General features: G+C 39.3%; 1 protein-coding gene across 3 annotated transcripts in view; it reads left to right on the forward strand.

Moving 5' to 3' along the window:
* Window positions 1-27,630, forward strand: part of TRPC3 (transient receptor potential cation channel subfamily C member 3) — a gene marked incomplete at both ends in the record, with an annotated part of 78,206 nt that overhangs the window by 16,834 nt on the left and 33,742 nt on the right. For all 3 annotated transcript variants that reach the window (XM_079713798.1, XM_079713799.1, XM_079713800.1), the window contains 5 exons: window positions 3,925-4,696; window positions 12,438-12,626; window positions 21,580-21,744; window positions 24,496-24,712; window positions 26,367-26,600. In XM_079713798.1, the coding sequence (XP_079569924.1) occupies window positions 3,925-4,696; window positions 12,438-12,626; window positions 21,580-21,744; window positions 24,496-24,712; window positions 26,367-26,600 (1,577 nt within the window). The remainder of the gene's footprint in view (window positions 1-3,924; window positions 4,697-12,437; window positions 12,627-21,579; window positions 21,745-24,495; window positions 24,713-26,366; window positions 26,601-27,630) is intronic.

The following is a 27,630-nucleotide window of genomic DNA, read 5'->3' on the forward strand; positions in this document are numbered from 1 at the left end:
CCATTGTTTTTATACTGGAGGTTTCCAACCCTCAGTGTGTGTAGGAATTGCAAAGGATGCTCATTTAAAATATATATTCCAGGGCCCCACCCCTGAGAGTGATTTAGTTCATCTAGAATGGGGCCCAGAAATCTGAATTTTAACAGGTATTCCACGTGATCTTGAGGCAGGTGGGCCTCAAGTCACACTGTTAGAAGTCAGATGAATGGATGGCAAAGTTACGAAAACTGAGGAGCGTTGCTTATATTTTTGCCTCTGAATAGAATAGAGCAAAGGATTGCCTTTGGGTGCACAAAAATATTTCTCAGGAAGAACTTTTTATCTGCTTAAGTGTTTGGACAAGTACTAGGAATCCAAAGTTTGTTTCATAAAGCATGAAAAAAAATTTTTTTGCCTTAAGATGTATGGTCAGTGTCTTACTCAGCTTGGGCTGTCATGGCTAAGTACCACAGACTGGATGGCTTAAACAACAGAAACATATTTTCTCACAGTTCTGGAAGCCAGAAGTCTGAGATCACGGTACCAGTATGGTCAGGTTCTGGTGAGTGCTCCCTTCCTGGATTGCAGATGGCTGCCATCTCACTGTGTCCTCACAAGGAGGGGGTGGTGGGAGGGTAGGGAGAGCAAGCTCTCTGTTTTCTCCTCTTACAAGGCACTGATTCCACCATGAGGGTTCTGCACTCATAACCTTATCTAACCCTGATTACCTCCCAAAGACCTCATCTCCACATACCATATTGGAGATTAGGGCTTCAACATATGGATTTGTGGTTGTACAGAGTTCAGTCCATAGCAATCAGATATTACCAGCCATCCATATCAGCCATGAAGGAGCTTGCACATTGTGCTTGTAGGGCAACTGATTTAGGTCAGTGGTTCTCCAATGTTTTTACCCGAAAGAAGGCCCTGTCCAATGCACCCTTGCAGTGCTGAATGAGTTGACCCACTGGGTGAGGATCTAAAGGTAAGAAAATGTCTGGCAAAATGTTAGCATTACTAAGGTTAGGCATCCTCTCCCATTCACCCTCACTCTTTCCTTATTTCTCATGCCAGAGGAGATGCATTGTCAAGACCAGCCGAGATTGAGGCCCTGCTAATGCATTGTGGATGAACTGATTGTGACTCATACCATTTTATCAGTCCAGATTAATGAAGTTTATCTTAATACTGTAAGGAAAGTTAAAAAAAAAAGACACTTCTTATGTGGATTCACCATGAAGACAAGTAGCACTAAGTCAGTACTTTTATTTTGAAATAGCAGTATAATTTGTTCTAACTGAAAAATCTTACTTCACACTTAACTCAGTGTTAGAATCTTTTAAAGACAAAATCAAAATGGCTCATGTGACTTGTGTTGTATAGTACTAAAACCCCACATTTCAGCTCAAATACACAAAACGGAGGTATAGGTTCCAAAAGAAGAAGAGATACTAAGAAAAAAAAAACTTTAAAATACTAAGAAATGCAAAGAAAAAAATTATGAAAGAACCATTTTCTGGTATTTTCAGATCACTCTCTTTTGGGAGAAAAGGTAGGGTTTTTATGAGTAATTTTCTTTGTAGGTAGCAATCATTAGATAAAAAGCCCTATTCCATTAAGATGTGACACTTGAATAATGAGTTTATTTCCCCAAAGATAACCCATCTGAGATAGACTGGAATTCTGCAGACTTACATATTCTGCATATATATTCTGTAGTCATAAATAATGTCAATATATTATCAATGGTAAGCACAAAATTCATCATTTATACAATATGGAAGTTCTAGCCATTTGAAGAGTACCGGTTTGTAGCTTAATAGTAATATTTAATCTAATGAAGTCATTAGATTGTACTAATGTAATAAGTATGTCAACTTATTACAATGACAGTATTTTTAAGATTTTTAAAAAGACCCTTGTCATAGAGTTTGATCTTGAAACAAAGGTCTCTTCTATGCAGTTCAGTGAATCCTATTTCCCAGTTCTTGTCCACCTAAAAAATCATCATTCTACAAACAAAGACACACACAACACAAAAAAACACACACCCCCAACCAGCCTTGCACCTCCTTGTTTCACACACACACACCACACACTTTACACACCTCACTCCACACACTATTCTACACACCATACCTACTAATAATAAATAGTCAAACATATGGCATTTATTTAGCTTCAGAAAGATTATAGTGTAATGGTTATGCATAATGTAATATGTACCTATATTATAAAAATTTTTGTCAACTAAGGGATTATGATTTTTTAAAATTTAAACATAAATTTTATTTTTAATAAAAATATTCAAACTATGGTTAAAACTATTCAAAATGTGTAAAAGCTGTAAGTGAAAAGTAAGAATCTCCCTTCCCCTGTGCCTCCTCAGTTCTACTCCCCAGAGCCCCAGGTATAAATACAATGAAAGGCTTCTTGTATTGCTTTCTAGAAATTCCTACACATAGATACATGTGTGTGTACATATGTGTATATATAAGTATATTCATATAAATGTGTGTGTATATATAAATACTATATTTAATTTTTTAAAGTTGATCACCTGACACTAGTTGAGCCCTTAGAATGGGGGGCCACTCACAGCACCCTCTGCCCTTGGACAAATTTACAAGCTTGGTGGGCGACTTCTTTGGTTTCCTTACCTCTATAGGTTTGCCTGGCCACATTTCCTTGGTCTCTGTCTGGGAAACCTCTGCCAGTGGCTTCAGTGCTCTTTTCTTTCTTTTTTTTTTTTTGCAGTACGCAGGCCTCTCACTGCTGTGGCCTCTCCAGTTGCGGAGCACAGGCTCCGGATGCACAGGCTCAGCGGCCATGGCCCACGGGCCCAGCCGCTCCGCGGCATGTGGGATCCTCCCGGACCAGGGCACAAACCCGCATCCCATGCATCGGCAGGTGGACTCTCAACCACTGCGCCACCAGGGAAGCCCTCCTTTCTTAATTTGGGGCCCACAGAGCTGAGAACTGAGTGGACACTGCTACCTGCCTCTGAGTTCACCTGCTAGAGATGCTCACTAATGCCCACCTCCAGGCCCCCCGCGGAGGACAATGCCTCTCTAGTTAGTTTTCAACCCCTGACTATGTGAATGCTGTTTTGTCAATGGTAGCTGCTTTATTCATAAAGTAATACTAGTGATTTTTAAACCATAAATCATACCATATCCTTTTAGTTCAAAGAGGTAACTATATAATATTGGTAATTAAACAACTCATTACAAAGACACAGTTATTTTCAAAAAAATAAATCTAGATTGATATTCTTATTTTACAATTGCTAAATCTTGTCTGTGTTATTGAAAAAAATGAATCTTGTAAGTTTTTTGGAGGGGTGGGGGAGTGGAGTGGGATACCCTTAAGAGAAAAAAAAATAGCAAATCTAAGATCCTGAAAGATAATACTTGGCCTAAATACTGGGCTTTGTGTGTGTGTCAATGATTTTATTTAGTTAAGAATATGCAGTGATTTGAGAAGATTGTTCTGGCCTAATTCTTGAAAATTTTAATTTCTTTAGCCTTCAAGCCTAGTGCTTTGGTGCCAGGTACCTGCTTGCCCCTATTTTCAAGACTTTTAAGAGCAGTAGTAAGGTTATTTCCACAAGGTATGATGAGTCCCATCTTTGCCAGGGTCGCAAGGGAGACGCAGGATGTCTGGAAATCGTTTATATTATTATTCCTTGTGAATGTCATTTTCTACGGAACAGGAACTTGTTCTGAAGAACCCTCTCTGGGTTCTAGCACCCCGTGTTAGGTACAGGTGTAAATTTCAGGCGGGTGTCAGAAATGGACCTGGCTGTCCTCGGGCCACAGATGTGCGCAGTGGCTGCTGTGTACTCCAGAAATGGCCGGACATCTGGGAGGAAGCAATATGCCCTAATATTATACATCTGGGTTTTTTTTTTTTTTTTTTTTTCTTGTTGCTGTTGCTGATTAGGTCAATGGAGGAAAGTCCTTCCCTGAGGCGCAAGACTGTGATGCGCGAGAAGGGCCGGCGCCAGGCTGTCCGGGGCCCGGCTTTCATGTTCAACGATCGGGGCACCAGCCTCACTGCCGAGGAGGAGCGCTTCCTCGACGCCGCCGAGTACGGCAACATCCCAGTGGTGCGCAAGATGCTGGAGGAGTCCAGGACGCTGAACGTCAACTGCGTGGACTACATGGGCCAGAACGCACTGCAGCTGGCGGTGGGCAATGAGCACCTGGAGGTGACCGAGCTGCTGCTCAAGAAGGAGAACCTGGCGCGCATCGGCGACGCCCTGCTGCTCGCCATCAGCAAGGGCTACGTGCGCATCGTGGAGGCCATCCTCAACCACCCGGGTTTCGCGGCCAGCAAGCGCCTCACCCTGAGCCCCTCTGAGCAGGAGCTGCAGGACGACGACTTCTACGCCTACGACGAGGACGGCACGCGCTTCTCCCCCGACATCACCCCCATCATCCTGGCGGCGCACTGCCAGAAGTACGAGGTGGTGCACATGCTGCTGATGAAGGGCGCCAGGATCGAGCGGCCGCACGACTATTTCTGCAAGTGCGGGGACTGCACGGAGAAGCAGAAGCACGACTCCTTCAGCCACTCGCGCTCGAGGATCAATGCCTACAAGGGGCTGGCCAGCCCAGCGTATCTGTCCTTGTCCAGCGAGGACCCCGTGCTCACCGCCCTGGAGCTCAGCAACGAGCTGGCCAAGCTGGCCAACATAGAGAAGGAGTTCAAGGTAAGCTGTGCGCTCCACCCCGGCTGCCCTGCGCGCACTTCCGCTTCCGCTTCCGGGCTGCCACCAGGCGCCTTCCGTAGTTTGCTCCCGAATCAGTTTCGCCCAGTGGATTTAAAACCACGAGGGACTGGGAGCATCGTTCAGAAGCGACCTGATGATTTTCCTTTCTCACCACGGAGCTGTGATAAATTCACTCTGAGGATGGGTATATACTAGATCAGAGAGCTGTAATTACGGTGCTGCTCTGTGTTCTGGATAAGCGTTAAGTAGTACACGAGACTTCTCTTTTGTTGAAGGAGGGATGTGGTGTAATCGTCTCCCTTCCAAATTCTTCCTCTTTTGTAGTTGATTGTATGGTGGCACCCAATATAGAAAATATAGAAATAGTATTAGTTTTGCATGCACTGTTTATTGGCCCAAACATTTGTATATCTCTTTTTTTAAAATTTATTTTATTTTAATTTATTTTATTTTAGGCTGCATTGGGTCTTTGTTGCCACGCGTGGGCTTTTCTCTAGTTGCGGCGAGCGGGGGCTACTCTTCGCTGTGGTGCGCGGGCTTCTCATTGCGGTGGCTTCTCTTGTTGAGGAGCACGGGCTCTAGGCGCACGGGCTCCAGTAGTTGTGGCACACGGGCTTAGTTGCTCCGCGGCATGTGGGATCTTCCTGGACCAGGGCTCGAACCGGTGTCCCCTGTATTGGCAGGTGGATTCTTAACCACTGCACCACCAGGGAAGCCCTTTGTATATCTCTTTAGACTGAAAGTCAAAAGGCTAATATAAAATTTTAAATGAATGACTAAAGTCATTTTATTTGTGACAAAAACGGCTGTACCTGAAATCCACAAGTGAAATCTACAATATTCAAAATGGTGAGCCATAGACATGAGGTCAACCCAGAAATAATAAGGACAGCAGATTGATTTGCTTTAATAGATTTTTTTGTTTTTGTATGAGTGAACTTTTTTTCTGGACATCATCTCCAGTCAAGCAGAATTATTTATTTTTATTAAAAACTATATGTTAATAGTGGAACATTTTAAAAATTTAATTATTACAGCCTGCTGTGCATTTTGGATGGTTCTACCTATTAAATCTGGGGCAAAAGGAGATTTTGTAGATCGGGTCAAAGTCAGACTGTTTTTCAGCAGGTTCTTGCCTCCCGTTATCCACCTAAGAGGATGATTCTAGGCATAGATTCCTTGAATTATTTTCTGTATGCTGAGTTAATCTTTTTAATTTAGTGTTGTGGTATCAGATCACAGAAAAAGTGATGATTCTGCTTTTCAGATATTATTGCAGTTTTTCACACTTAAGTATGAGCTACACAAATGTGACTAGCAATATAATTCAAGGTAAGTAGTTGAAAGAAAATGGTAGGAAAGTTTTGTGGGGGGTTTTTCCCTTCTGTATGCACCAAATTCCCTCGACATCCATCAACACTCATCTTGTCCTTCTGGAGATCTGGCCTTAGTATAATTTTATTTGTTATTCCATGACATTCTTTTCTAATATAAAAGCTACACATATTTATTGTAAAACATTTGGAAAATGTGGGAAAATAAAAAGAAGAAAATAAATATCACCTATATCTACTCCCGTTGAAAAGATTCTTTGTGGTATTTGAAAAGATTTATTTGAATCTTATTATGTGGTATTTGAAAAGATTTATTTCCTTGTACCTAAAATGAATTATTTTTTTGACAGAACTCATGTAAAGCAAATTTAAAACTTCAAATTCTGTTTGAAGAGAAGAGAAGAGCATTCAAAGTCTAAGTGTCACTTTATTTCAACATAGTAATAAAAAGTATAATTCTAAATTTGTTAATTCACTATTCCAAGTGTCACTCAAACCTTGTTTTTAAGCGTTTTGCTTGATATATACTGAAAGTCTGTAGAAGAGGTTCTACAAAAGGGAATGTTCTAGATTATGTTTTTTGTTTTTTAATAGATATTTATTGGAGTATAATTGCTTCACAATACTGTGTTAGTTTCTGTTGCACAACAAAGCGAATCAGCCATATGCATACACATGTCCCCATATCCCCTCCCTCTTGAGCCTCCCTCCCATCCTCCCTATCCCACCCCTCTAGGTCATCGCAAAGCACCAAGCCAATCTCCCTATGCTATGCTGCTGCTTCCCACCAGCCAACTATTTTACATTTGGTAGTGTATATATGTTGATGCCACTCTCACTTCGCCCCAGCTTCACCCTCCCACCCCATGTCATCAAGTCCATTCTCTATGTCTACCTCTTTATTCCTGCCCTGCAACTAGGTTCATCAGTACCTTTTTTTTTTTTTTTTTTAGATTCCATATATATGCATTAGCATATGGTGTTTGTTTTTCTTTTTCTGACTTACTTCACTCTGTATGACAGACTCTAGGTCCATCCACCTCACTACAAATAACTCAATTTCATTGCTTTTTATGGCTGAGCAATATTCCATTGTATATATGTGCCACATCTTCTTTATCCATGCATCTGTCGATGGACATTTAGGTTGGTCCCGTGACCTGGCTATTGTAAATAGTGCTGCAGTGAACATTGTGGTGCATGTCTCTTTTTGAATTATGGTTTTCTCAGGGTATATGCCCAGTAGTGGGATTGCTGGGTCACATGGTAATTCTATTTTTAGTTTTTTAAGGAACCTCCCTACTGTTTTCCATAGTGGTTGTATCAATTTACATTCCCACAAACAGTGTAGGAGGGTTCCCTTTTTACCACACCCTTTCCAGAATTTATTGTTTCTAGATTTTTTGATAATGGCCATTCTGACCGGTGTGAGGTGATACTACATTGTAGTTTTGATTTGCATTTCTCTAATAATTAGTGATGTTGAGCATCTTTTCACGTGCCTCTTGGACATCTGTATGTCTTCCTTGGTGAAATGTCTATGTAGGTCTTCTGCCCTTTTTTTTTTTTTTTTTTAAGAAGGTGTTGTGGGTAGGAGTTTATTAATTAATTAATTAATTATTTTTGCTCTGTTGGGTCTTTATTTCTGTGCGAGGGCTTTCTCTAGTTGTGGCAAGCGGGGGCCACTCTTCATCGCGGTGCCTGGGCCTCTCACTATCGTGGCCTCTCTTGTTGTGGAGCACAGGCTCCAGACGCGCAGGCTCAGTAGTTGTGGCTCATGGGCCTAGTTGCTCCTCGGCATGTGGGATCCTCCCAGACCAGGGCTCAAATCCATGTCCCCTGAATTAGCAGGCAGATTCTCAACCACTGCGCCACCAGGGAAACCCTCTTCTGCCCATTTTTTAACTGGATTGTTTGGGGGTTTTTTTGATATTGAGCTCCATGAGCTGTTTGTATATTTTGGAGATTAATCCTTTGTCTGTTGCTTCATTTGCAAATATTTTCTCCCATTCTGAGGGTTGTCCTTTTGTCTTGTTTATGGTTTCCTTTGCTGCTCAAAAGCTTTTAAGTTTCATTAGGTCCCATTTGTTTATTTTCATTTTTATTTCTGTTACTCTAGGAGGTGGATCAAAAAAGATCTTGCTGTGGTTTATGTCAAAGAGTGTTTTTCCTATGTTTCCCGCTAAAAGTTTTATAGTATCTGGTCTTACATTTAAGTGTTTAATCCATTTAGAGTTTATTTTTGTGTATGGTGTTAGGTAGTGTTCTAATTTCATTCTTTTACATGTAGCTGTCCAGTTTTCCCAGCACCACTTATTGAAGAGGCTGTCTTTCCTCCATGTATGTTCTTGCCTCCTTTGTTGTAAATTAGGTGCCCATATGTGCGTGGGTTTACCTCTGGGCTTTCTATCTTGTACCATTGATCTATATTTCTGTTTCTGTGCCAGTACCATACTGTCTTGATTACTGTAGCTTTGTGGTTAGATTATGTTTTAATAATTTCTGAAAGATGGTGATGTATGCAATTCTGTCCAGAGAAGTAGTCTCAGTGAAGCAATGTTAAGAAAAGTTGTTATTCATAGTTTTCCCCTTGAAGCCAGCTAAACCCATATTGATAATACTTGGAATCTCCTTTACCCTGACATAAAGAGTCACCTTTGATAACCTTTCAAAGGTGGGAAACTATTATAAGTGAAGAGGCAAAAAGAGGAGAAAACACAACTGAGTTTAAGAAGGCATCCATAAAGCTGCCAAATATCTAAGGGTATGCAAAAATCATCTAAATCTCACACTTCCTTTTTCTGAATTATATGGAAAGCAGTCATGTAGCATAACCATCTCTGAGCCAAAATACAGACACTTCTTTGGAAGTTACAGTCTCTGAGGACTATGGGTCTCTCTCCCCTGACTAAATGTTCCTTTTCTTTCCCATTCTCACTTGTCCTTGTTATTCTTTTCTTATCTGTCTTCCTTTCACCTCTTTGCCTTCTCATCCCACACTCATGTCCACCTGTCAGGGCTTTCGACAGACAGAGAAAATAGTGCTTTCACAGCACTGACCCAGAGACTCGGAGCTCTGAAAGAGCAGGAAGTGAAGCTTATTTCTGTGGCAGGGTCACTTAATTTGCCCTATTCCATGGTGTTCACTATATTCTTTCCATAGAGGCTTTGAGCTCAAAGTACTGGCCTTGAAATGAAAAAAAAAAAAAAAAAAAAAAAGACAACGTGTTCCCTAGTGAAAAAGACGTGATTTTTTTTTCCGTTTCAGACACATATGACTATTTTATCTTATCAATGGCCTGTAAGATCCAGTATCTCATCCCTCAAACTGCCATCACTTAGATGCTTCACGGAAGGTTCTCAGCCACCGTGCAGTTTTCAAAGTTCCTTTAAGAGTGCAGGAGGCATGGTGGCGAAAACATGTGAAGGTCATTACCCCAAGGGTTGAACATTCTAGGATATAGATATAGATAGATTAATGGAGGACAGCTTGGTGACAGGTTATTAAAGAAGTATTTTCGATATGCAAATGCTATCTGAAGCTATTTTGAGAAACAGAATATTGGACAGGATGGATTCCTTGTCTAATCCTTCAAATGTCAGTGGCAAGGAAGCTGGTCATTTATTAAGCTGAAATTTACTAATTTCCTAATTCTGAATCAATGATGCACTTTTTTTGAAAAAAAAAAAAGCCATTTGTTTTCTCCGTGCCTCAGATTTCCCCTCTTTAAAGCAGAAAAACAATTTCAACTTATATCACAGTAGGACTGTAAGGAAGAGGAAAATGAATGTAATCCAAAAGCAAGATAGCATTTTATAGCAGGAAAATACTCTAGGAATCGTCTGACTATACACACCTCTCATTTTACAAATGAGAAAACAAAGACTTTAGCCAAGGTCCCATCTGCTAAGCCTAGATTTGGGTGCCTTCGGGTCCCAGTCCTAGCTATTCTACGTAACATGCTGTACCTGGTAACACTGAAGCAGTTCTATAGTATTTGATGTGTACCAAGCACACTCAAGGCATTTAATCCTCATAGTAGCAATATTAGATAGGCTTATTCTCATCAGAGAGGCTAAGTAACTTCTATAAGATCACACAGTGGTAGAAGCAGTAAGTGGTAGAAGCAGTGTTTGAACCTAGGAAGTCTGGTTTCAGATTTATCCTTTTAATCACTACACTATCCTGCCTCTTTTATTATTAGGGAAAGGATCTGACAGGACCACGCCTGCTTAGAGTTGAATTTCAATTTTCCTGTTAAGGATAAAAAGGGATTAGAATGAAGATTAAACCATACACATTAAAAACCTGCTGAAACCTGTAGACAGGTTGTGATGAGGCACGAGCTTCGTTGTTCTTCCTCTGGCTTGAGCAGTTCTTCCAGGTTTTGAGTTCCTGCTCTGTAAAGTGGGCTGCAGATCCATCTGGTAACTTTGTGGAAGGCCATGGTAATGGAAAAGCAGCACAGTGAAGATGATCAAGCAAAACTAAATTAAGATGACAGCATCATTAGAAAATTCAGACCAGATAAACGGTCTGAGTTGTGAAGCAACATGAGACAGGACCTCCTGGTAGAACGGACAGAGTCAGCTCATGATGCAATTCAGACTTTAGATAGTTCCTTTTGCAACTGAGGAAAGGCCATCTTTAGTGCTGCTCTCCACCTTCCCTGAGAGCTCTGCATATATTGGCAAATGGTATCCCACAACCCCAGTAGAAGAAATCGCTACTACCTCCAGCTCTGATTATTTTCTGTACTTGGATAGCAGCCTTCTTCCAGCAGGAAATGTTTACATTGTTATGAAAACAGTGTTGTCCTTGCAACTTGGTTACCTGTTTTTTGCTTCTTGACTGATCTTTTAGTGGATATGAAAAAGCCACAAAGCTTTCCTTAAGATCGGATAATTTTACAGATTATAATTTTAAAAAATAATGAGTTATTATTCAGGTATTACTGCAAAATTGGTTCCTATGTTTTCTTCAAGAATAGAAAATAGTCTCTTTTATTTCTGATCAATGGAGAATTGGCCATCCTGTGTTGCACCAAATCTTACAGAACAGTCTGAACTGACGAGTAACATGAGGAAATTTCATCTAAAAAATTGTATTAAAAGGGGAGCTTTATATGGAAACAGACATGGATAACACTTCTTCTGGATGCTATAATAAAATATTTCATTAGTCTTTCAGGAATGGAAGGCAGATGGATATTTAACTGACACTCTGCATAGAAACCAGAGACTGAACATTTTATTAATTTTATCAGTTGCATGGTACCAACTTGAATGGAAACCAAAGATTGAAGTTTTTATTCATTTTATCTGTTCCCTTATGAGGGGAAAAGGATTAACTGCAACTGTTCTTTATCTGGATTTCTGATATCTGAAATGGAAACTATTCTAGTCTGTGTAGCCTTTAAACAGTCTCTCCTCTTGTTTATTTTGGTTGGTGACATGATTTTTGCCCATCAAATCAAGTTAATTAATCATTTAAGGGGAAAAAAGTAGAAATTCTTTAAACATCATTTTTAAAGTATGATTTTTGGAAGCACAGAAATCTGCTGTGCTAAATGTTACTCAGTTATTAGACATATACAGTATCTCAGGACATGTTGGAATGAGGGATTCTATTTTCCTCAAGTGCACCAAATTAGATTATCATCTGATTAACTTTCTTAATAGGCTAAAATTTTAGTGAAAGCTGTAGAAGTGGAGCTGGGGGTTGCAAAAGTAAGGCCCTTTCCCAAGAGATGGCCATTGACACCTAGACTGGAATCAATGGGCTAGAAATAGAGCTCCATTCAGTAGGTAACAGGGAATGCTGACAGCTGACTTCCTCATATCAGTCCATGGCACTATATAAATATGCTAATGAAATTAAAGAGTCACAGATTATTTTTAGCAAGGTGTTAGTTCCAGTAGCCTGAAAATTTTTCTCTCAGGTATTTATATTCTGCAACCCTTGAGAATTCAGTTACATATAATCAGACATTTCTCTCTCTCTAGAAGCTCTGCAGGACATTATATTGTGCCCTTCAGACAAACAAGAAAAAATACCCTGCATGTTGGTACCTATTCTTCTCTTTGCCTTCACTATGAACCATCATTCTCAAACATAAATGTGTATCAGAAACACCTGGAGAGTGTGTTAACACAGATTGCTGGCCCTCAACGTCAGTTTCTAATCAGGACACCTGGGGTGGGATCTGAGAATTTTCACTTCTAACACATGTCTAGGTGCTACTGAGTGAAATTTGCATCCACCTGGGGGCTGCAACTTCCTACCCAGAGGTAGGGAGACTTTTTCTAATTCACAAAACCCCTAAACACTTTCCATTGAATTAAAGCACATTCTGTGTATTAAACTCTAAACCTCTTGGTCTTAGAATGACTATCGCAAGCTCTCCATGCAATGCAAAGACTTCGTAGTGGGTGTGCTGGATCTTTGCCGAGACTCGGAAGAGGTAGAAGCCATTCTGAATGGAGATCTGGAATCGGCAGAGCCTCTGGAGATGCACAGGCATAAAGCTTCACTGAGTCGTGTCAAACTTGCCATTAAGTATGAAGTCAAAAAGGTGAGTGGCCTACTTTCATCTAGCTCCATATTAGAATAAACATGTAATATCAACTATGCCATAATCCCAGGAAAGATTTTTAAATAATAGAAGTAATAGATGTTATTGATAAGAAGATTTATTTCACTTCATGAAAGAGATTAAATGAAGTATCACGGTAAAGTTGTGAGTCAAGTATCTAGCTCTGATCCTTTCCACTTTTTATCCATTTTTGGACCTTGAATAAGTCATAAAACTTCTTTAAATTTCATTTTCCTCATATAAAAGGAAAATAATACCTCTTATCTGTTTCAGGGTCTTGATGGGATTTCAGTGGATTAAGATATGCAAAAGAGCTTTGTAAACTGCTCATTAAAATGCAGTTAATGATAATAAAATCTGTTACTTGTAAACATTTTTGTAAGGCACTGTTACTTACATTCGCATGTTAATCTTGCAATAAGCCTTTGTTATTATCCATTTCAACTATAAAATAGGTGTTCGATGATGAGATTTCTATTCTATAAGGAAACCGAGGTTCACCAAGCTTAGATGACGTGTTTAAGATCACACAGCTATGGAATTTTATGCAGTTGCTAAAAAAAAAAATTATGATTACTTTTTTACTCTGGTTACTGAAGATAGAACAGTTATGTATTATGTGTTTGCTACTTGTATGGGCCTTTGAAATAGTTCATGTAAATTGTAGTTAGGACGTTTCACTTATGATAAAAATCTCAGTTATCCAGAATCTAATCACTTATACATATTTTATATAACTTAAATTTTTGCGCTTTAAATCACAAAGAAGTAAGCTGTTGTCAGGAACAGATCTGGTTTCATGAACTGGTCAATCTATGGAATTTTCTCTCCTTCCTGCAGTGTGACATGGTGCATAAGAGGGCAGGCCCTGGAGCCAACTTGCAAGAGTTCAAGTCCTGACTTGTCTTCTCTGTGTGACAGGGCAAGTCACTTGATCAGTCTAAACCTCGTTCTGCTCGTTGGTGGTGGGGACAACTACTGTTTCGGTTGTTTTAAGTATTACATGAACTAATGCAAGTAAAGTAATTAGCACAGGCATAGTACATGGTGATTGCTCAATAAGTATTAGCTAATCACATTTCTGCATTTGAAAATTCATTCTCAGAATGATGGCTCTTAAACAAATTCAGTTCTTAGTCATCAAAGACATTTCATGTTTATTGTGCCGGTTCTGGTTCTTAGTGGTAGACCATAGCCAATTTAAACAGAAAATAATTCAGTAAAGGATATTAGGAGGCTCACAGAATCATTGGGAGAGGTGGAGGAACAAGCTTATCTAAGCTGTGGTTGCAGAAAGCTTACCCAGAACCAGGCCCAGAACTGACCTGGTAAGGGAGTTTCTGTGGCCCAAACAGAACAATTCTGCCTCTGCTGCAGATGGCCAGCTCCCCACCAACAGAAAGGATGCCCTGAGTGCTGCCTGTTATAAAAGGCCTCTTCCAAATCAGAGGTCTGCACATATGCCTCTGACCCGTGGAACCTAGGCCAAAGTTTGCACCCTAGTAGCAAATGAGGACGGGGGAATCTCTCTCTCTCTCTCTCTCTGTGTGTGTGTGTGTTTCTATGTGTGTACACACACACATACACAGTTCTACCACAATGTAGAGAACTTCCACATTGTAGTGTTCACAAGATTATAGCCAGCCATTAATGACAGATGTCCCCTCTACTTAATAAGATAGTGAAATGTGAAGATTCTCAGTAAATACTGAGGTAAAATAACTTTTCAAGGAATTGTCAGTTACAAGGTAAATGAATTGGATTAACTGCCCTCCTCTCAGAACATTCTTGCTAGTTGAAGTTTTGCTGTATTGGAAGAAAAAAGATAGTTTTGCATAAGATTGATATTAAACTGTTTTTAGAAAACTGTCTGGACATTTTTCACAGATCTTGCAATAGGCATCTCTCCTCTTTAGCACCTGAGAGGAGAGAATTGATTTCAGTTGTCACTGGTTCTTTATCATTGCTTTGAAAGTGTCATATTAGCAGAGACAGCTCATCTACAGATGTGCTTCTGTTAACCAAACTGTCTTGCAGAGTGAATGTCTTCTTGCATGTTGATTTTAAATAAATTGATGTGTAGGTTACAGTGTATGAGGTGTCAATTAATAATAAATTTTCTATCAGTCAACTATCAGGAAACAGCAACAACAAAAGTGTATTCAGAACTGAAAGGAGATTTAGGACTTTGTAGGTATTTCTGGTTTTGTCTTTTTTATGCAATAAAAGGAATATTAGTTAAAAATCTTTGATTTGGAATCTTCACCCAATAAATGTATATAAGAACTTTATTCTGGAATGCCCCCCCCCAAAGCCCCAGTTCCTCTTTCTTTCTCTCCAAGACTTCCTTCATTCTTCTCTCAACACTCACCCATCTCCATCTAGCAAGGAGCAAAAATACCCCCACCCACTTCTGCTGCTTCCTTTTTCCATCATCTCATTTCTAGTCCCCAAGTAAAATAACTTCTTGGGTTATAATGATTCATGAACCCTACCCACTGTGACACTGAAGTAGCCCATAGCTATATGCATGGCATTGAGATTTCAAAATACTTTATATGTTACGGAATTGCCCCCCCCAATAATATAATAAACTTGTATATGTTCAAATCAACCCATAATTCCACCAAGGAAACCAGTTTGATTAATGTTAATTTGTTTAGGTCCCATAAGAGACTCAGGATGTCTCTTATGCCATCTGCCCAAGATCTACTCCCAACTCTGATTCTGAGTCTGTTGGGTTCTTTCTGGGCTCAGGTCTTCCCTAGGAATAACCATGAGTTCACCTTAGGCCTTAGAAACTCAATGACAGTTAATGAAGAAAATGAAAATATAAAAGATCTGAATAGGAGAGGTCTGAACATGAATTTAATGTTTATGTGGGAAAGGATTTTTTAATATAAAAGCAGTAGAAGAGATAAAAAACAAAAATATAAATTGTTTGACCACATGCAACTTAAAACCTCTGTACATCAAAAAGATCATAAACAGGGGCTTCCCTGGTGGCGCAGTAGTTGAGAGCCCGCCTGCCGATGCAGGGGACGCTGGTTCGTGCCCCGGTCCGGGAAGATCCCATATGCCGCGGAGTGGCTGGGCCCATGAGCCATGGCCGCTGAGCCTGCGCATCCGGAGCCTGTGCTCCATAACGGGAGAGGCCACAGCAGTGAGAGGCCCATGTACCACAAAGAAAAAAAAAAAAAAGATCATAAACAAAAAAGGTGAAGGGCAAACTGGGAAAATTTTTTTCTATACTATAACTTACAGAGGATTGATATTCTTTCTTTTTTTTTTTTTTTTTTTGAGGTACACGGGCCTGTCACTATTGTGGCCTCTCCCGTTGCAGAGCACAGGCTCCGGACACACAGGCTCAGTGGCCATGGCTCACGGGCCCAGCCACTCCATGGCATGTGGAATCTTCCCGGACCGGGGCACGAACCAGCGTCCTCTGCATCGGCAGGCGGGCTCTCAACCACTGTGCCACCAGGGAAGCCCTGATATTCTTAATATCCAAAGTACACAAACAAATTTATAGGGAAAATTTCCAGAGCCCTGGAGAAAAATAAGGAAAAGGCTTGGATAGGTAATTCACAGAAAAGAAAATTCAAATGGCTAACAAACATATTTAAAAATTTCAAACCCTCTAGTAATAAAAGAAATGCATGCTAACATACAGATACCATCTCCTCTCGCTCAAATTATTAAAGAATAAAAAAATTACAATTCTCAGTGCTGTTGGTGAAATGAGCAATCATACGCTACTAGTGGGGAACAAACAATAATGTATCTTCTATCAGGAAGTGGATGTTGAAGCTTATTCATCCCAGATTCACTTCTGAGGGGTCTTTAAGGTAAATAATAGAACTGGAAAGATAGTAAATGTTATTACCATTTGTAGAGTTACCCACATTATTCTACAAAAGAGAATGGAATAGAGTGGAGGGTGAAATTTGGTTTTTTGAAAATAAGTACAAGAAAATTAAATTTTAGGCAAACCATTCATTATTTTCCAATCAGAATAATGGACTATTTGCCCTCCAAAAAGTCCTGAGCTCTATTTATGACTGTACCTCTATCTTCTCTGACTTGAGGATGAATATCAATCCACTCCCCCCATAGAAGTAACGGGAGTCCTACATATCTCAAGCGAGCTTTGTCTATTGTAAGAAAGCCCTTGACAAAGATAAAAGATACTAGCACTGGATGGATCATCAAATCTAGAAAACCGAGCTCTTGAGAAAGAGGAAATCCTTTCCTGAGTTCTTCCTTCTTGCTCTATTTCCTCCAGAGAGAGATTAGGTTTAACCATAGAAAGATCATCTAGAAACGAGACATGCAGCAATATAGACACATAAAATTATCCACTGTGTATGCAGAAAGTGTGAAAAGAAAGCCCAGAAAGTGAGCAGTACAATGAAAGAGTGGTAAATCCACTGCAGAGACTTTGGCGTGCATGTGGCAGCCGGCACGGGAAGGGGTCCTGCGCTGTAGGGCTTCTGCCATGTTTGTGCTCAGGCACCTGAAAGGTAACAGTCGGTTAGCTCTTGGTAACAGCATTTTGCACTCTGTGGGTTTGAAATCCAGAAAACGTGTACAATGTAAGTTTTCAGGGGTTTTAACAAAATTTTTTTTTTATTGATGTAGAGTTGATTTACAATGTTGTGCCAGTCTCTGCTGTGCAGCACAGTGGAGTTTTCAGTTTATATTTCACAATTCAAAGAACTTTAAAAAGAAGATGAATGATCTAGTTTTATTCACAATAATATTTTCTTTTAAATATTGTAAACTGTGGCTCCAGCAATGTCATTAAAAACAAAAACAGAGTGTTCCTACCATGTTTTTGTACAACAGTATTCCCATGAAGATAGTTCTTGGAAAAGCTAATTTGATAAAAAGACAGTGTAATTATTTTAGGTTGAAATTTATCAACTGCCCTGATTGGTGGTTCGGTTTACAATCTGTCAGTCATTTGGTAGGGAATAAAGTTTGTTCTCTATGCTCCAGTAGTTTTGTTCCATTGAAAGACTGAGATTTTCTTGTGTGTCAAGCATTTTCCCTTTATATCAGAAAACCTCAAATAAGGGTATTATTTCTGTAATAGTTTCAATTTGTTGGTCCACTGAAGTTAAGAAACAGCATACAAATTTTATCCAGCTGGCTGTGACTGGTGTGGCAGCATAAGGACATTTTTTAGGAGATAAAACAGTTATAAGAGATAAAGGTTACTGCCCTATTTTGAAGTCATTGAAAAGAGCAAAACTCATCTCCTAGAAGGATTAGCTCTTTTGCCCTCACTTGCTACTATTATACTGGTTTTATTTTCTTTTTTAAAATGTTCCTTGTGTACTTGTATTAGGATTTTATATCATTGGAGGAAAATATCTATTTGAGTTTGCTTTCTGTGGATTAAATGCCATATGGTGCTGTATTATGATCTCAGTTAAGAAGAGGGTAGAATTAATGGTATAGGAGATATACCTGTTAGGTTGAATTTTAAAGTATAACAAGTGAAGTGCAAACACCATGATTTTGGCTAGTATTTAACATATATTAAGTGTCTGCACTGTATTGTACAAGTCACACCAGGTCAAAGATTGATCATTGCATAATGCCATATGGAAAGGATTGATTTCCACCAAGTCTTTGAGGGCTTTGTAAACTTTATACAGTATAATTAATGCCATAAAGCATTTAAAGATTCAAATTTAAAGATTAGCCTAAGGAGGAAGAGCAAGAAGAGGGAGCCATACTACAACATTAATATTTCTGTACTCAAGAGTTTAACCTAAGAAAGAAAGGCTGGACAACCACAAAAGGGAAATCTGTCCATCAATTTCACAGGGACACGTGTCTAAGTGTCTCTTAACTTCATGTGGATTTTCTGTTTTACATAAACCCTTTGCCTATAAACAAGTGCGTGTTGACTTCCCAAGTGGTAATCTGATCTGATGACATTGTATGCTCTACCTGTAGATTTATCTGAATGCACCATTCCCATTCCTAAGCTGAGCCTAGCTGGAGTCACAGGACTGCCTTTTAGTTACATCTCTCCAACTTCCCACAAATGCAGATCCTCCAAACACCAAGACATTTGGACCAACATTCAAATTAAGACTATTTTAAATGCTGATTATTTATCTTGGCAAGCATATGGAATCCAAGTCTCCATTATAATAACTTCTTCACATTTATGTAGAGCTTACTGTGTGCTCTAGAACAGGGACCACTTATCACTTACTGCAATACTGATGTTCCCGTTTTGGTCTTCTTGTACCAAATACCTAACACCTGCCTGGCATGTAGGAGGGACTTACGGCATTTTGAAGTATGAATGAATGAATGAGACAGACATTTAAGAACTGTAGAAGGGGGACTTCCCCGGTGGTGCAGTGGATAAGAATCCGCCTGCCCATGCGGGGGACACAGGTTGGATCCCTGGTCCGGGAAGATCCCACATGCCGTGGAGCAACTAAGCCTGTATGCCACAACTACTGAGCCTGCGTGCCGCAACTACTGAGCCTGCGTGCTGCAACTACTGAAGCCTGCGTGCCTAGAGTCCGAGCATCACAACAGAGTAGCCCCTGCTAGCTGCAACTAGAGAAAGCCCGCATGCAGCAATGAAGACCCAATGCAGCCAAAAATAAATAAAATTAAATCTTAAAAAAAAAAGAAGAAGAACCGTAGAGGGGATGAAGATTCTTAACACAAAAGGAGGGGTGACGCAGGAAGGTAATGATTCAATAGAGTACAGGGGCAGAAGTGGAAGTTTGGAGAAATTCTCAGTAAGACTCCTAGGAAATTGTTACATAGACCCCAGGAAGCCTTCAATCTTGATTTTATTTCATCATGAGTTCAAATAATGACTACATTGAACTTGAAATACTGTTTTCAAAAATCAGGACTTTGGAATCTTGAATTTGGAAAGAAGATCTAATGTATACTTAGCCACTAGCAATGACCCATGAACCTCAGGACCTGGGATTTTTATAACTAAATTAAAAGGAACTTACAAGATAAAATATGCTTTTTCACATTGAACTCATCGAGCAAGAAAAAAATAGCATCTTCCTTTTAATACTTTCAATCTCCCAAACCCTGCTGTTCATTTCCTTTGTATTATTGGAAAAAAATTCAGTTAAATATTTCAAACCTGATATTTGTAAACTCATCCTCACCACCTCTGTCAATGGATTGTCAAGTTTTCCTTCTGCACAGTGGTGGCAGCTGTCATAGCAAAGTCAGTGGACTTCCCAGAGGGCAGGTGCACACTGGGGGAAAGAGTAGGAATTTGAGGAAAATTGTGCCTCTACCGCCCAACCTGGGAGATGAGGTTTTATTTTTGTTTTTTCTTTTCTTTTTTTTTTTTTAAATTAGAACAGCTGATGGGAAAATCTATACCACTAAGTGGAATCCTGTTCATTTCCTTGTAGGTATGCTATTGATAAATAGCCAGGTAACTTGAGGAATTGCCTAGAGTTACTAAGAAGCATTCAGATCATTAACTAGAACTTGATTAAAGTTGAACCCTTTGCTTAGTGGGAACTGCGACTGCTTCCTTTGCCTCTCAGAATTTGCAAAAACATTTCATGGGTACTTCCTAGCAGGTTCTTTGTTATTTATAGCATTTTATAGAAGACAGTTATACCTTGATTTTTGTGTTGCTAAGCACTCTTTTTAAAAATATGTTGACACTCAGTAGCTGATTTGTGAATGACCCTGAATAATTCCCAAGCTTGGGCAAAGTGCAGCTGGCCGTTCAAAGAAAGGCATATCCAGCTGCAGATAGGCACCTTTTGATGTAGGGGCCTTTTCACATGGGCCTGACTACAAATATATTCTGCTACCTTAATGAAGACAGGACCTTAATGAAATCCCAGTCCTTCTATATAGATGTAGGCAGATGACTTAGCAAAATCAGATGGCAAAAATAAAATAAAATAAAACAAAATAATAAAATAAAATAGCAGGGCTAAAATAAGTATAATTTGGGCTTCCCTGGTGGCGCAGTGGTTGAGAGTCCGCCTGCCGATGCAGGGGACACGGGTTCGTGCCCCGGTCCGGGAGGATCCCACATGCCGCGGAGTGGCTGGGCCCGTGAGCCATGGCTGCTGAGCCTGCGTGTCCAGAGCCTGTGCTCCGCAACGGGAGAGGCCACAACAGTGAGAGGCTGCGGGTACTGCAAAAAATAAAAATAAAATGAAAAAATAAAATAAGTATAATTTGCTCATGTTTTTCCTGATTAGAGCTGTAATTATAAAAGAATTGATAGAGATAAATGTGTTTTTTTCACTTGTGATAGAGGAAGCAACAAAAAGAGTACAGATTACTAAAATAGGATGGACGTGATATTTGATGCCAATTCCTGGAAGCAGAGCAAATGTGGATCAAGCATAACACTTGGAGGTTCATTGAGTTTTTGCAAATCTTTTGCATATTTGCTGTGATAGGGCATACATCCACATAGGACATATCATGTATATATTTTTCATAGATGTATCATTTCATGTATCATGGAACAGTAACATTTCTCTTTTAGCTATAGTATCCAGTAAACCAAATAACTATTTTCTTTTCCATTTTGAACTGAATGCAAGTAAGCTGGCAGACAGCAACATGGGACACGTTTTCGCAAAGGAAAGCATATGTCACCCAGATTCCAGAGAGGAGTCTGTAAATACAGAGAGAAAGAGCTATGATTAAGGACAACGTCAGTTTTACCCTCATGTTTCCACTTTAGTTCTTGTAATAGTTCTGAAGCAATTTTGAAAAACAAAGGGAAGGTAAAGAATATTACCAGAAACCTTCCAGTGCCTATATCTGGAAAAAAAATGTGCATTAATGTCTTTAGGATGCACATGCAGTTGGTAGCCAAACTGTCGACAATGACATAGTAACCTACTTCTCTTTCTCCCTCTCTCTCTGTCCCGACCAACAGTTTGTGGCTCACCCCAATTGCCAGCAGCAGCTCTTGACAATCTGGTACGAGAACCTCTCAGGCCTGCGGGAACAGACGGTAGCTATCAAGTGTCTGGTGGTTCTGGTCGTGGCCTTGGGCCTTCCGTTCCTTGCCATCGGCTACTGGATTGCACCTTGCAGCAGGGTACGGGCTTTTCCACCTCTTGTTTCCTCTGTGGTTGGTGTACCATGTCCTTTAAGGATGAAAAAGGAAAAAGCTTCCTACTTAAGGCTCTTATCAGTTTTACCCTGAATGTTAATTGACTCAAGAACACGAATTCTGCTTTTTAATGACCAGATTAGTTCAAATAAGGGATGAAAAGAATTTGGTACTAGTGGGATAGATCATATTTGCAGGCATATAATACTTAGGCTTTTAAGATAAAATCCCCATGGTAAGCAGGAGGAAAAGCTGCTTAAGTGAAGTAGCAATTGTACCGATTCTATTGCCAGCTTAATAAATAGTCTACCAGGCTGGCCTGTGGAAGAGGAAGAGCCCTACTGCAGTGGTTCCAAGAAACAGTAAACCTGAGAACTGAAAAGGCAGCTCGGTTGAACCTGTCAAAAAGATCTGAGGCTGCGTGTATTAAGCTCGGTCTGAACAGTGGTATTATCCAAAGTCTTCAAGAAAGCACATGTCAGGTTCCCCTAGCCCTTTGTTCCTTCAGGAGATTCTAAAAAGTGTTGAATTGGGGTTTGGGGGCTTTGGATTTTTTAGATTGTTCATCTATTTAGTTTTGTTTGAATCATTTTGTTCACTACCTTTATCCCTCTCTCAACTTTGCCAGTATACAGTCAATTTAATTGTGGCTAAGAGATCCTCTAAACAAGATGTGGAAAGGAATAGGAGTCATGCTAACAGAATCTGTATTAGGTTAATAAAGGACACTGCCAGGGAGAAGAAACAGTTCTGAGATCCTTTAGTCCTATGTTTATAGTCTGAAATCTGGTTTTGTTAAAATCAGAGGCAGTTTCAGGCAAAATGAGTCAAGGCCACTCACAAATGAGCCTGGAAATCCGTCATCTCTCTGGCGCATCTGTCTCCCCCTGCAGAGTCCTGCTCTGCAGGCCCATATACGTGTAAGAATATTCATCCATCTCACTTCGTTGTTGAGCTGCCCATGCAGTTTAAGGCACAAATGTTGTCATTTTGATGAATTTTGATGACTCAGCTAAGTTCCTTTGTTATATATCATGGGCAAATACCTTAAGATTCTGCTAATACATAAACACTAAAGACTAAAAACTATAAATAACGAGAGAGCATGCATTAAAGCAAAAATCATATCCCACCTAAATAATTTCGCTTCCTGGGGGAAATGAATTGGAATGTTCAGATTTATACGTGTTTGTCTCTTAGGGCAGCTTACCCAGTTAAAACATATTGAGTTTGAAGTAGGCATCTTGAAGTCTATTCTTTTTTTCTCTTCACTTGTAAAAGTGCAGCTAATGATATGGTGAACTCTGCCCAGCAGAGAAGGGAAAGGAGGGAATTGAGTTGTTTCTGGAGCCCACATTTATACCTGCCATATACCACTTATCCTGTGGTGAAAGGACAATATAGTAAGAATTCTCCCCATGTATCCCATTTTTTAAGATAGGCATGCTGCTTTTTTTTTTTTTCATGTTATTTAACATTTTCAAAGATCAACCTTTAGGAGAAACAGACTTGGCAACTCCCCCCAAATCACTATGTGCTATGGATGAGCTACCCCAGTGTGTCCTCTCGGCAGCTGTGGAACAGCACAGTGATATGTAAATGAGTGGTTTATTTTTCTGTGTCTAATATGGAAAATGTGACATTTGTCTGTGTTCATTCATGTCCAATCCCAGAAATGCTTGACATTCTTTGGTTATTTGTTGACATCAAATTAAGTTTCTGGACATACAAAAACATTTGTTTGAAGTTACAGTCTTTTAAATGTGAACCTTGGTACTTTTTAAGGTCACAGACTGAGTTTGAAAGTAGGGTCTGAGTATGCAGAGGAGAGAACCTATCTGATAAATCTACCAAATATACCTAATTCTTAGACTGCAGAAGCTCTTGGGACAGGAAGAATTGTTTTTCATTTCTACTAGAACATATGGCTTTTAAGGACATTATATCACATGGGATTTTAAAAGAGTTACCTTAAAATCCTTATAAACTGAACTTTAAAAATGCTTTTGTACTATTTATATGATTTTCCAAACTCAGGGATGACTTTTCATTACGTTAACCTACTTAGAGGTTTTAATTATTGTGTATCTCTCTGCTCTTATTGGATAGTAACAGATAAAATATTTATGTTTATTATAATATTGTCTGCCTTTTTATATCATACAAAGTACAAATTGATTTTGGAATATGTAGAAGTGAGAACAAAAATTTACTTCTATAGTAGTAAGTTTTTTTTTCATCTTCAAAGGCTTTGTAATGTGCTACAAAAACATCATAACATTTCAATCATAAATGAATGAGTCTACAAACTCATCATAACATTTCAATTATAAAGAATTACATATTACAAATTTGGAGTTTCTTTTCCTAGACTCTAAAATCCTGATACTGCATAATCTTTCACGTAAAAATAAGAATAACCAGTATATGCCTTGTAATTTCCAGAAATGCATCTGTGAATGAAGTACATCCTAAGACAAATTGGATATTTAGAAACAATGAAGTTTGAAGGCTTCTTACATTATTCTTAGAGGAAGCATCCCCTAAAAGGAGTCATTTTTACAATGTATAACTCTTCAGAAACAAAAGCAGAATTTTGAGAGTGTTCTCATTTTATCTGTTTTTTTTTTTTTTATCCTGTATAGTAGTTTTCATAAGTGGAAGCCAGATTTCCTAAAGTAAAAGGTTTTGGTGTTTTTTTTTTTATTGTTTGTTTGTTTGTTTGCCTTCTTACAGCTGGGGAAAATTCTGCGAAGCCCTTTTATGAAGTTTGTGGCGCACGCTGCTTCTTTCATTATCTTCCTGGGCCTGCTTGTGTTCAACGCCTCAGACAGATTCGAAGGAATCACCACGTTGCCAAATATCACTGTTACTGACTATCCCAAACAGATCTTCAGGGTGAAAACCACCCAGTTCACATGGACTGAAATGCTAATTATGGTCTGGGTGCTTGGTAAGCCTTTTATTTCAAGTATTCTAATTTCTACCAAAATAACATCTATATAATGATTGCCATGTTCTATTTAAAATGCTGTGGTACATTATATGGTGACAACATCCCCACTGTAAGATAAGCAGAATAGCAAATACCGGAATAATGTGGCAGCTTGATAATGCTGAAGGTATCCCTTAACACTAAACAAAATTTTTATGAGTAACATAAGCTTAATTATAAATATACCATGTTTCAGAAATCCAACTTCAATTACTGAATAAAATGCCATTTTTATATATACACTGCCAACTGTAAAATAGATACCTAGTGGGAAGCAGCCGCATAGCACAGGGAGATCAGCTTGGTGCTTTGTGACCACCTAGAGGGGTGGGATAGGCAGGGTGGGAGGGAAGGAGATGCAAGAGGGAGGAGATATGGGGATATATGTATATGTATAGCTGATTCACTTTGTTATAGAGCAGAAACTAACACACCATTGTAAAGCAATTATACTCCAATAAAGATGATAAAAAAATAAATTAAAAACAATAAAATATGACTCATTGTGATGATCAAATATTTAATTGAAATAGTTCTGAAATAACCTAGTGGCTATTAACTAATGATTAAAGAATATTTATTGCTTCCGTTTCAGAGGTTTTTTTAAGGAGAGTTTCCATTTTCAGAATGTTTGTTACTTCACCTCACAATAGCTCATTTCGAATAACTATGTTAAAGTAAACATTTTAAGCAATATGAAAAAAAAATAAAGATTGGAACCAGTTTATCCACTGATCACTAATCCAAAGTCATTTTTGTATATTCTATTTCACACAGAATGTTTCTTATTATCTTCTCAGTTCCCAAATTAATGGGTTGGTTCTCCTCCTCATTCACTCCTGTGGCCTTAACCTGGGTCAATTAATTATTTTATGAATTTTATTTTGAGCCACTACATGTCTTTTAAAAGTGCTACAATATTTTCCCCTTACATAGTCAGGACAAGTTGTTAAACTGGCATATTTTGTCCTCTTCTCCCAGAACAACATTTTCTGCTTTCAGTTTCTTCATAATGTCCTAGGGCCTCCTGCTTAAGGGTTTCTTCTTTTTCCAATGACATTCCTCACCTTCTCAGCATGAAGCTGAAATGAGGAGAGAGGGTAGGGGAATGAGATAAGTGTCCCTGGATGACTGGAAAACTGTTCTTGTTAAAAGTGTAGAGTAGGGTTCTCAATTAGGGGCTGATTTCTCTAATAATCACCATGATTTGATAATTAACCATTGTCATTTTATAAAGATGAATTTTCTCCTCTCCTCCAAGTGTTTCCTGGGCCAAAATCATTTGATGTGAAGAGCCTTCCTTGCTTATTTCCTTCCCTCCCTCCTGCCCTACCCCCATAAGAGTAGCGCCATTTCTTGTGCCATATGTAGAATTATGTTTCAGCAAAATCTAACTTGATGGAGTGAATCATTCCTTCAGTCGAAGCTTCTTCTTTCACTTAACTCTGCCCAGCACCTCCCTTCCTGAGCTGTAGTCCATCAGTGCTTTACAGTGCCTAGTGGCATGCTTTACACTGGGGCATTTTATAGGTGGGGACTGATGGTGGACGAAATAGTAGCTTCCCGATCCAAGCAGCAAACTCTTGTCTGTAATCTGTGCATCTTGTGACAGGAATGATGTGGTCTGAGTGTAAGGAGCTCTGGCTGGAAGGACCCAGGGAATACATTTTGCAGTTGTGGAATGTCCTAGACTTCGGGATGCTCTCCATCTTCATTGCTGCTTTCACAGCCAGATTCCTGGCTTTCCTTCAGGCAACAAAAGCACAACAGTATGTGGACAGTTATGTCCAAGAGAGCGACCTCAGTGAAGTTACACTTCCACCAGAGATACAGTATTTCACTTATGGTAAGTTATCAGCTGCAGAGTCCTCTTTTGTCTCAGGAAGGGTATTACAAGCACATTTTGGAAGGGAGTGCCAATAAAGAGTATGTTTAGTATAAGATGCATGTTGAATGTGTAGAGATGGTAGAAAGAACATGAGCTTTAAAGCTGTATAAAACTAGATTCATATCATGGCATTGACTCTCCCTAGCTGTGTGACTTTGTTCAAATTAGTTTACTTCTCTGTGCCACAGTTTTCACATCTATAGAAAGGAGGTATTTCAAGGTGGGAGAAAATTACCTTTAAGCCTAACATCACGATTATGCTTATATATTCTTAGGACATGAAATTGTCTTTAATTGGGGGGAAAAATAGCTTGCTAAATTGTTTGATGTGGAAGATGAGTCCCTGAGAGCCTGGGTTAGAGGAGATAAAATAATAAAAGGTGCTAAGCTGCTGTAGAGGGAAGTGAACAAAAATTCAGCAGAGGCAGGAAATAGGAGCTAAAGTGACAGTGAGAATGTAAGCTTTGCAGAACCAGCAGAAATGCTAGGAAGGATGTTGTGCTCCTATGACGTGGGATGGAGAAGCCAGGCTTCTCTAGATCATGAGAGCAGGAGACCCCAGTGACATTAGATGTGCATGGTTACCGATGCCTTCCTTGCCCACTGCAAACCAATATTAAGCAATGTTAGCTTCCCTTCCCTTAAGGCGAAATTGGGAAGCCACAATTAGCAAATTTTCATATAGTTGAAAAATCTTAAACCTGGAAAAGATTTTAACAATTATTGTCTAACCCTCATTTTACAGATAAGGAAACTCAGGCACAGAGTTTAAATGCGTTCTGATTGTGAGGAATAACTCTTTAAAGTACATTGTGATATGTACCAGCAGCGTGTTAACATTATTGAAGAAGGCTGAGTGCATGCTCTAAAATGAAGGTGTACGTTTTACACATTGTGAAATTTAAACACATTATCTCTTGTCAGCAAGCAAAGATTTTTATATACCAAGGACCAAATGAGCAAGTGATTACCACTTATAATTAAGGAA

This window comes from Hyperoodon ampullatus, assembly GCF_949752795.1.
Source record: "Hyperoodon ampullatus genome assembly, chromosome: 1".
Classification (NCBI taxonomy): Eukaryota; Metazoa; Chordata; class Mammalia; order Artiodactyla; family Ziphiidae; genus Hyperoodon; species Hyperoodon ampullatus.